This window comes from Mytilus trossulus, chromosome 10, assembly GCF_036588685.1.
Source record: "Mytilus trossulus isolate FHL-02 chromosome 10, PNRI_Mtr1.1.1.hap1, whole genome shotgun sequence".
Lineage (NCBI taxonomy): Eukaryota > Metazoa > Mollusca > Bivalvia > Mytilida > Mytilidae > Mytilus > Mytilus trossulus.
Window position 1 is genome coordinate 48,168,159 of NC_086382.1, and position 11,701 is coordinate 48,179,859.

Here is an 11,701-nt window from a genome sequence, read left to right on the forward strand (position 1 = left end):
AACGAAAATAAAAAAATTAAAAAGGAAAACACCTGCATATTTCATAAAAAATCAAACTAAACATAATGGATAAATAAACCTCACAGTAATGATAACTGAAAAAAACTAATCTAACTCCATTTGTTTTATTTACATATCCTAGTAAACATGACAAAAATATGTATATTAAAATGTAGTAACTATATATAAACGATGATTCAATTAATAGGAACAAAGTATGATGATTGTAACAAATTTGAAAATATAGACAATCAAAAACAAAATGCACTTAATATCTACGATAAGCTTAAATAATCCAAAATATTTCGTGGCCCAGAATGATGTTTTCGTTGCAGTTTACAATTACAGTACCCATTTATTTGGATGTAGCTCCAGTTCTCTTCTCCCGTACTGTTGCGTACATAAGCGTATGCATACACCTTTTTGGTAATACACTCCGATTTGTAATGTCTTTTATCTATACCTTTACAAGGAATATTGTCTTCTAGACAAGACGTTTCATAAATAAATTGTTGTATACGTCTTTCACCAGCAATGATGTATGGTAAAATAGTAACAGGTTGTTCCCACTGATCTAGAGTTTCCTCCCCTGATGGGGTCACCCACTTGCTGATACTTGTGCATACACTGGACACTTCTCCTACAATATGCGACCGTTTTGATCGTAACCTAGATTTTGCATGTCGATGACGATTTCTTCTCTTATTGTTTTTCCTATTTTTCCTCTTCTTATTTTTTCTATTTCTTCGCTTTTTTCCAGTTTGTACTTTTGAAAATGAATTAATTTTGTTTAAACCAACGGTGAAAGAATTTCTAAAATCAGAGGAAGGTGGAAGTATAGGCTTATTGTCTGTGAAAGCCACATGTCTTGACGTGGACAGTTCCATGTTATCAAGTATTGGAAATAAAACATTATCAGACGTCCTGTGAATCCACTTTTCAGGTAAAATGTTTCTTGTTGTATTTTTGGATTTCGAATTAATATTTTCCTTCATACTTAATGCATTAAGAACATCTGTCATTATCATAACACAAATACTGACGCAACATAAGACCTGTAAAAAATAAATAAACTACATTAAAGTTTAAGAATGAGAATACGATTATTATGAAACATATAAGTCTGGTATCCTATGTGTTTGGTATTGTTTTTTTTTTAATTATCAGTATATATGTGTTTGTTCGTCTGTTTTGAGCTAGAACACGTTATGCTATGACTTATTTTTTTTGGTTATATCACAAGTAACTTCTACCTAAATTGTTATTCACTGCTAACTGTTGAAGAAAGAAAGAAAAATGCGTTATTTATTGAGTGTTCATCCTGGTTTAAATTTTTTTTGTATCTTCTTCATGTTAGCCTTTTTTATTCTTTTAGAATTACCGGAAAGTTAATGATTGATTATGCAAATATTAAATGTTAATATCGAAATTTGACATTTTTATGAACATACGATTTGATGGAAAAAATAACTTGCGCAGGCCTTTAAGTATTTTTCAAATAGGGAATGATAATTTCTGAAAACTTGAATTAAAGCTCAAACTTCCGGCTCTGAAGCAAACGACCTCATGGTTTTGCATTTTTTGTTATTTAGCTGTAAATGATTGAAACCGTGCACATTCAATAGCCTTTGTTGTACATGATTGATAAAGTTATATGAAATAGCCATCGTCATGTTTTGTCGAACATCGTGGGTTTTTTTTGGGGGGTTTTTGTTGTTGGTTTTTTTTTTAAATATAATGGTCGTTGTTTAACAGTTTTACAAGTAGTAAAATAGAAGACAATCATCAATTAGACACATAAATATCTCATCAAATATATTAAATATATATTGCTCAGCTAAAAAATATATTAAGTTTCAGTTTCGGAAACTTTATGAAAGATACACTATAGTTATTTTTTTTTTTAACTATTTCTTAAGGTAGTCTGAAGTTTTATGTTGAAATTGAACAAGACCACATTAAATAAAAACTACAAATAGCTTTTATGAATAATAGCAAATAAATTAAGGCATGAAAATAGACATTACTGTATTTTCATATGATCATAATATTAAGTATTTTATAAACTTTCTTTAAGTCACACATCGTACTAGTTAACAAGATTATGAGTAAATTATTGTATCAACTTCTTGTTACCAGTGCAACGGTAAAATAAACTAGGACAAAAAGGAAAACGCTAAAAAAATTGAATTGTTTACGTTCTATTTCCTTCGGCTTTGAATTTAAAAATGTAAAGGCTTTAAGCCATATGGAAGTTTTATCATATTCTAAAACATTGAAAACAATATTTCGTCTATGTACTGGCTTGTAACGAAATTAAATAAGTAGCTGAAGGACATTATTTCTATGTGATGTAAGTGTGTCTTGTACCAGATTCAGGTTATTAGCACCGGAGAACAAGAAAACTTCTCTTTCCAATTTCATTTTGGTTCAAATAATATATTTACTTCTCTTAATCTATCTTTTATAATGTCTAACCAATTTATCTATCTGGAAGTGGGGACTACTTTCATCGTATTTGAAACAAAATGATTGTATTAGACTTCATTTATGCTTAACCATACAGTTGATTAATCATGTAAACACTGGTATGCCGTAAGTAAAAACGTAAATTGCAGATTTTACAGAACATGGAAGAAATGGCTAATAAACTAATTAAATCATTTTTTGTAACAAGTAAACAAATGTTCTGCGATTGTACTTTTATATTTCAACTTTATTTTATCGATACAAGTGCAGTCATCCAACGGATGAGTTAGAACATATAGTAAAAAGATAATAAAGGGTAGTAATTGATTAAAAGTTTCAGAAGATATTAGTTCACTGAGTGGTAAGCTAAAAGGACAATTACGTCTGGTTATTTGATATACAAAGCTATCAGTTTCTTGTCAAATTTGCTGCATGATAGTATGCATGTACGTATGGACTACGTTTATTTAATTCAAGTCAGGAATAATTTTGCACTTAGAACTATGGAAAATATAACTCTGACCATTTTAACAGTCAAACTTTGAGTTAGACGAGTCGTACTCTTCGGGAAATAATTATTTTAAATGAAATTTGGGGGGCCTGGTGGCCGAGTGGTCTTAGTAGTACAACTACTGTATTCACTAGCTACATGTAGTCAACACTGAGGTTGTGAGCTCGAAACCCAATTGTGCGGGTGCACTTGTCCATAATCCTAATTGAATAAGATTGTAAGTTTTTCTACTCATTGTTTTTGACTTCCTCTACCAATTAAAGCACCGCCATTAAACGCACAATAGTGTGGAGATTAGTGTTAATACAAATCAATCAATTGACTAAATGAAATTCGACTATATTGTATATAATCTTATTTTTACAGTTATACTTTACTTATTCCAAAAGAGGAGGAATACATGCCGAATATTCACCTCGTAATTAACATACACATCTTCTTTTTTATATAGAGTCATGTTTTGTCATTGCTTAAACTAGTATACTGAGTTTCAATGTGACACTGTCAGATAATTTATAAGAAATGTTCTATTGTTTTTACCCAAATACTATTTTTCACTTTCATTAAATGTGAATGGAAGAGTGTGTTAAGGTGGTACCCAACACCTTCACTTAAATTAATTTGGCTCGTTTAATTTTCATAAAATTTTGACAAAGTATTTACAGTGACCATTTGAGAAAAGTATAATAATTTAGAAAATTTGAACCAACCATTTTATCAGAAAAAACACACTGGTTGTATAGCATTTTGACAAACACTAATTTTGATCATTGAGAAGCTTAACATTCCCTTAACAACACAATGGCATTAAAACGTTTAGCATATTTGAAAGAGTTATCTCCCTGTAGTGTTAAGTACCACCTTAAATACACATCGATGGAGCAGTTGTCAAACGGTACAAAAACATAAAATACAAGTTAATGTCAACATAATGTCTTACCATAATGATACCGTGGTAGAATTGACGGCAATTAATACCATAGTACTTTTCACGAATGCATCCGTCCTTCACTCGGAACATATTTATTTTCATTCTTATATTGAAAATATTTTATACATTGTTAAATGGATGGAGAGTTGTCTAATGACACTCGTACCATATATTTTAAATTATTTCCAATGGGTGTCAGTTCAAGATAATGATTGAAACCAATTTAAAACCTAAGATGAAACTTGAAAACAAATTGACCAGACAGCAGTATGGGGTTAAAAAAATGCAGGATGAGACATTTTGCAAAAAAAAAATGCAGAATGATAATTCATGTAGAAAAGGGCAGGATAAACTTTAAAAAAAAAAGGCAGGACAGATTTCAACTAAAACAAAGGCAGCACAACATTTTCATTCGAGCCCCGCCCCCTTCCCCCCACACCAAAAAATCCCCCCCCTAAAAATCAAATGGTACAGTCAATGGATCCCTAATGCAGAATTTTAAAACACAAAATGTTTGCGTATAGGTGCATATTTAAGCAGTAAATATTGTTATCGTAATACTATATTCAAGTTAAGCAGTAAATATTGTTATCCCCGTACCCGAATAATTTAGTCCCTCTCCATAATCGATATCCCCTATTTGCGAGGTTAATAAAGAAATCGTAGATCAGATTATAACGACTGGATTATTCGGTCTAGTTATCCGCTAACCTTAAAAAGACTGTAGACTAAGTATTCGGTTAGTTATCCCCTAACCTTATAAAGACTGTAGTATTCGGTTTAGTTATCACCTTACCTTATAAAGACTGTAGTATTCGGTTTAGTTATCACCTTACCTTATAAAGACTGTAGTATTCGGTTTAGCTATAACCTTACCTTATAAAGACTGTAGTATTCGGTTTAATTATCACCTTACCTTATAAAGACTGAATTATTCGGTTTAGTTATCCCCTAACCTTATAAAGACTGTAGTATTCGGTTTAGTTATCACCTTACCTTATAAAGACTGTAGTATTCGGTTTAGCTATAACCTTACCTTATAAAGACTGAAATATTCGGTTTAGTTATCCCCTAACCTTACCCGAATAATTAAGTCCCTTCCCATAATCGATATCCCCTTACCTTAAAAAGACTGTAGACTTAAGTATTCGGTTAGTTATCCCCTAACCTTATAAAGACTGTAGTATTCGGTTTAGTTATCCCCTAACCTTAAAAAGACTGTAGACTAAGTATTCGGTTAGTTATCCCCTAACCTTATAAAGACTGTAGTATTCGGTTTAGTTATCACCTTACCTTATAAAGACTGTAGTATTCGGTTTAATTATCACCTTACCTTATAAAGACTGAATTATTCGGTTTAGTTATCCCCTAACCTTATAAAGACTGTAGTATTCGGTTTAGTTATCACCTTACCTTATAAAGACTGTAGTATTCGGTTTAGCTATAACCTTACCTTATAAAGACTGAATTATTCGGTTTAGTTATCCCCTAACCTTACCCGAATAATTTAGTCCCTTCCCATAATCGATATCCCCTATTTGCGAGGTTAATAAAGAAATCGTAGATCAGATTATAACGACTGGATTATTCGGTCTAGTTATCCTCTAACCTTAAAAAGACTGTAGACTTAAGTATTCGGTTAGTTATCCCCTAACCTTATAAAGACTGAATTATTCGGTTAAGTTATCCCCTAACCTTATAAAGACTGTAGTATTCGGTTTAGTTATCACCTTACCTTATAAAGACTGTAGTATTCGGTTTAGTTATCCCCTAACCTTATAAAGACTGTAGTATTCGGTTTAGTTATCACCTAACCTTATAAAGACTGTTGTATTCGGTTTAATTATCACCTTACCTTATAACGACTGAATTATTCGGTTTAGTTATTATACCCTAACCTTACAAGGACTGAATTATTCGGTTTAGTTATCCCCTAACCTTACAACGACTGAATTATTCGGTTTAGTTATCCCCTAACCTTAAAACGACTGAATTATTCGGTTTAGTTATCACCTATACTTATAACGACTGAAGTACATATATTCGGTTTAGTCATCCCCTAACCTTATTGATTTTGCATCAATGTATCCATCACTGTAGACATACAATGTACTTTTGAAAGTAATATGAAACTGTTATTCTTTGTGGTTGAAGGACGATATTTGATTCCCCTTATCGTCTTATGTTGAATATCAATTTCATGTTAATAGGAAACATAGAAAATATGTAACAATGTAGAACGTACGATGGCATAACGAAGATTAGAAGATAGTTCAAACGTCTAATGAATTTGAGATTTTCGTCTGTATTTTGATTTATGCGGATCAATACCAAAAAGAGAAACGAACGAAACGTACTGAATTAATAAATCGAAGAAAAGTACTGCTTACCCAGGTGTTAGAAAAGTATTTATCAGAATTATTTGTGACCATGCGTCATTAGCTTTACTACTTTACTATAGTTCCTAGAAAATAAAACGCATTCCAAAAAAGCAATGATAGAATTAAATGAAATCATACGTAGCAATAATTGGTTATTTCCTGTATTCTAATTTAATTATTACTGATAAAACCGAGACAAATTTATCTCTTCACGGACATTTAAACAATACAAATTCATCCTGTTGACGAGCAATACAAAAGGCAAACAATTTACTTTACTTGAGAAAATCTAGGTTAGCAGTAAATTATTTTCGAGGAATATATTCTAAACGACTTTACGCATTACGACAAGTTAATTTGTACGTCTTCGATTCTGTTTTATAAGACTTTTAAGTCAATTTAGTTGTTTTATAACAAAAGTGTTTGACTTTTATTCACCTAATCCAAGGTTCTAAATTAATGGTAGTTCGTCATATCACCAGACAAGTATACCATCCCTGTCTGAAATTATATACCTAACCTACTAGTGCAGAAACTTAGCAAACATTCTCAGAAAAGCAAATTGGGCTTCGGTGGTCTAAGTATTTTTTGTTTAATTACTAGCAAGTCGACACTAAGATTGTGAGTTGAAAACCCGCTCCTGTGGGTGCACTCGACTCCAATCTTAATTGAATAGGATTGTCAGTTTCCTCCACCAAATAAAAACTGCCCGCCACAAAATAGCCAAAACGCAGTGCTTAAAAGTGGCGTTAAAACACCAAAATGCGAAATCAAATAAAAACGGCAAAGTATGAGTTGTTTTCCAAACTGTTTTTCTATAAAAAGAAGTGTATCCTTACTTCCGAAGGTACATGTCAAATAAAGACTTTTTTCTCATCGATGCCTTCCAACGGTCAACCAAACTTATTAGCTAAGAGTACAAATACGTCATATCATCTTGAAAGAAGTTTAAAAGTTGTCCTTTCGTCCCATTTTTGTGAAAGAGGCTGTTGTCCGAGAACTTGAAAAAATGTTATTTTGGAGGTTATTAACATATGATAAAGACACTAAATTATATAATTTCAAATCGCAGCATGTTGGGGACTGTTATTAACCCAAAACTGAGGTTTTTTTTTAAACTGCTTTATATCTGCGCATAATAAATCTGGGTTCTGCGTAAAATTAAGGAAGTTTAATAAATACGATAAGATTTTCAATGCATGACGTCATAATATATGATCAAGAAAATCAAGCGAACAACAAATTCATGAAATTGATAAGATAATTATTGCCGTAAGAGGAAGGTAAATTTGCTAAGAATTTGAGATACACAATGTATATAGATATTATTACAAAGAACTCGTTCAGAACGATATTTTCATTATCTTTATATAGTTACATTTTTAAATTTAAAGAATAATTCTTGAATGAGAATACATATTGCCAACGATTTAATAGAATGTGGATACATATCGTGAACGGAGACATATATATTCTTAAATACGGTTATGTATCCACTCGAGACAGTTAAATTTTATTTTTTTGAAATAAAACTGTCGAGAGAAGATAAATATCTTCGCGATATTTGGTGGTATGATGGAATCTGTTTCTCTAATCGTCTCCAAACAGATGTGTTAATTGTGACGTAATCAGACTTGGTCGTCTTTTTGCATGACGTCACAATAGACAATTAAGAGGAAAGCAAGAGAATTTGACGTCATAATCGAATTTTGACCAAAGAAGAACCGGGATCAAATGAACCACAAGTTGATTATAGATTCCACAACTGCAACAAGTGTATTACGATATTTCTCCACTTTAGACAGTACCATTTTAATATTTAAAGCGCGAGGCTTGCTAAATGCATATACAATTAGAAACTTATAAATGATATATTATTATATATTATGAAGGTTGAGATCTCTCTAAACAACTTTTACCCAATTGCCCTTTGTAAGTCTTGTATCATTTTAGTTTTAGGTCATTTATATGTTTTGGAGTTTAGTATAACATCCTTTTTCACTTAACTAGAACACATTTTTGTTAAGGAGCCGTTGAGGCCCGCCCATATATGAGGGGGGATAGGAGGGGTCCTGATCCCGAAATCCCGAAATCCCAGGCTTAAAAACAGAAGATCCCGAGGTCCCGAAATTCGAAAAAAAATTCCCGGATCCCGAAAGGGCAATCCCGAAATCCTGAGCTTGAAAACACCCGATCCCAGAGTCCCGAGAAAAGTCATATCCCCCCTCATTTATATATCTTTCGAAGTAGCGCTCTAGAATGTCGGGAATATCGGTTCGATCTATCAAAAGCTTACGTGTATCGACTTTAAATCAATTTTATATCAATAAAGATCTTGTAAATTACAAACTACATACTGCTTTATTGCATTCTAAAGATATTAACTCCAAATTCATAGCATTACTTTAATTTCTATAACAACATATTCAAATGAAGACAGGTAGAAACTTTCGTTATATTTGATAGGTGTAATATAGCTAAGAAATAATTACATTAGATGTATGTTTCATTATAATACTTTATTTTGATTGGCTAACGGCATATCACTTGTTATTCCGTAAGCAATTGCATCACTCGATAAAACTTTTCATTCATGATAGCACGTGGTCCCACAATAAAGTGCACGAGTGAATAATATACAAAATTTATAAAATTCGTGTTTTCATGATCATAGCTAAAAAAATGTAATTATAAGTATTGAATGCTTCTTTTTGTAACTTTATAGGGTTGTAAAAGCGTTGACCGTGCGTACATTTTTAGAATGAAGCGCTTCCGCGCTTCATACAAAATGTACTTCGGTCAACGCTTTTACACCCCAATAAATTTACAAAAAGAAGCATTCAATTCTTAAATGAATGTCTAATGTACCATTAAGTACGAGAAATACATTTATAGGAACATGCATAATTCAGCATACGTTGATTGTCCGAGAGAAAAAAAACATGTAGGAAAAACACCTTTTATGTCGATACATAGTTTTTTTCTTGTTCTTAACCATGGAAGATAAGTGTAGGCAGCGTGTCTGGTTTACACGTTACATGTGAATGTAATGGTGTATTTCTGTATAGGATAATTGTCGTATATGCAAAACAAATGAGGTGATTGACATTTATTTAAAAAAGCTAGAATACATTATTTTGTGTTCAATAAGCGTACAGACCTTTCATAACTTATTTTATTGATTTACCTATTTATTTAAAATGAAAGGTTGCGGGTTTTAGAAATTCTTGGTTGAAGTCTTTTATAAGTGTCAGAATTAAAAGTTTCTTGATGGTAACAAAAAATATATGAGATAGCAATGATTATGAAATTGTTTTGAAAAAACATAAAAGTGCTTAAGCTTTTTAATAATAATTATAAAAAGAATGGATACAATTTAAGAAAGGGGTTCAATTCCTTCCAAAAAGTCAGTTAAATTCAAAATACTGGTCTATATTGAACCCCTCCCCCTAGAGAAAAAGAAGCAACTAGAGTTGCAAGCAGCTTATATCTTTTATAGAAAACGTATAGTTTTCTGTATTTATTAATTTGCCCTTTGAAACCATATGCTGACTTATTATACAATAGGAATACCGAATCGACCACTATATCATGAACGGTATAAATAGTATTATGTTTGTCAATAGAATGTTTTCTTATTTACTTAGTAAGCTACTTAAGCACATTTTTGGAGTCTGAATTGTATATCGGAAACTTTTGTATTTCTAATTGGAATATTTTACGTTGTAGACATAGGCTGATACATGCCAATGTAAAATGAACTTAATAGTAAAGTACTTTATTCTTAATACGGACATCTCGACATCTCAAACCAATTTTCAGGGACTTATACGCGACCCTTTTATACTCATGTTTACTTGCAGATGTGAAATGAATAAACAAGGAGTTCAATGAAATTGGTCTATAGAATCATTTTATCACTGTTAAACCTTTTTGACTTATGATTTCTGTTGTAGTTTTATTTTTGTAATCTAGGCTGTTAGAAACGAATAATTTGGACAGATATCTAGGCGATCAAAAATAAAAGAAACTTTACAATAAATTTGAAATATGTTGATGGGTTGATGTTTCATTGACATATACGCCAAATATTATCATCCATAATTTAGATTTGTCATCCCCAAAAAATAAAACTAAATAAAATTGAGAATGGAAATGGGGAATGTATCAAAGAGACAACAACCCGACCATAGAAAAAACACCAGCAGAAGGTCGCAGACTTCTGAACCATGCATTTCCTTCTCTAGTCGGGAGTTATACATGTTACAGTAGTAAGTGTTGAGGTATATATTAAGTTTAAACGATAAATAATTTTCGATAAATTAAATGTCAAATGAAATAGATCAGAATAGACATAATGAAGCATTAGAATTCATTAGAATCAGATACACATTTTCATAAATACAAATATAGAATTCAGTTTGAGAGAAAGATAACGAAATATCTCTTGAACCTACAATATTTAGATTTAAAACAATTATCATTGAAAGTATTTACTGCCACAATAGTAAATATCAAAATACGGTTATGAGATATGATAGTGTAGTTGCATTTGAATATATTTCTAAATTTTAGATACTTCTTTTTAGTAATATTTCTTCATAAATTATTAACGAAAAAACACTTTTTGACTCACGATAAAAAAAATGTTCTTGTTGGCATTTTAAAAATTTGTAATAGTTTAATTGAAACTATTGTTTTCTTTAAACACTTTTTTTTAGTTTTCAAATTTAAATAAATGATTTTTTAAAATATAAAAGTAAAACATGGTACATTTCCACCTTTGTTTTAATATTATTGTCATTTATTTGTTTTATTTAAAGAAATGAAAACTTCGTAGTAACGTAACATGTAACATAAATTTAAAAGGGAAGGAAATTAAAATAAAAACGAAATACCTTTGAGATACTATCGCTGATATTCATTCTTTGGTCCGTTAATTTTTTCGAAAGAACTAGCAATATCCAATTGTGAAAACTATATAAATTAAAATTGGTTCACAATTAATTAATTACTGTTAATTATCCTTAATGGTACATATTGACTCCCCAAGTCTTCGTCAAGGATGTGACACATCTTTCTACGAAGACAAGCTGAAGACTGCAATAATTAGTTAGGCATCACCGTTATAAACGTATATATATATGTCATCCACCGGTTTATTTATACCAAGGTCATGACTGCGAAGTTGTAAATCATATATTGGTAGAAAAAAACGGATATGACAGACAGAAAATATGATTATTTAATCTTTGAAGTAATTATACAGTGTCTCCAGATGTTATAAATGATATATAGATATGTTATAACTTATCTATTTAGCGTTTTAAATTTCCAATAAGTTAGTAACATTGCGTCTGTAGTATGGATATGATATAGTATAGTCATGCATACAAGTACAGGCATTGC

General features: G+C 31.0%; 1 protein-coding gene across 1 annotated transcript; it reads right to left on the bottom strand.

Moving 5' to 3' along the window:
• Nucleotides 1-231: 231 nt before the first annotated feature.
• Nucleotides 232-11,391, bottom strand: LOC134686292 (uncharacterized). Its single transcript, XM_063545959.1, has 2 exons — nt 11,191-11,391; nt 232-1,055 (listed from the first exon to the last, which is right to left on the bottom strand). The coding sequence occupies exons 1-2, from the start codon at nt 11,215-11,217 to the stop codon at nt 276-278; spliced, it is 807 nt and encodes a 268-aa protein (XP_063402029.1). The 5' UTR covers nt 11,218-11,391; the 3' UTR covers nt 232-275.
• Nucleotides 11,392-11,701: the final 310 nt, after the last annotated feature.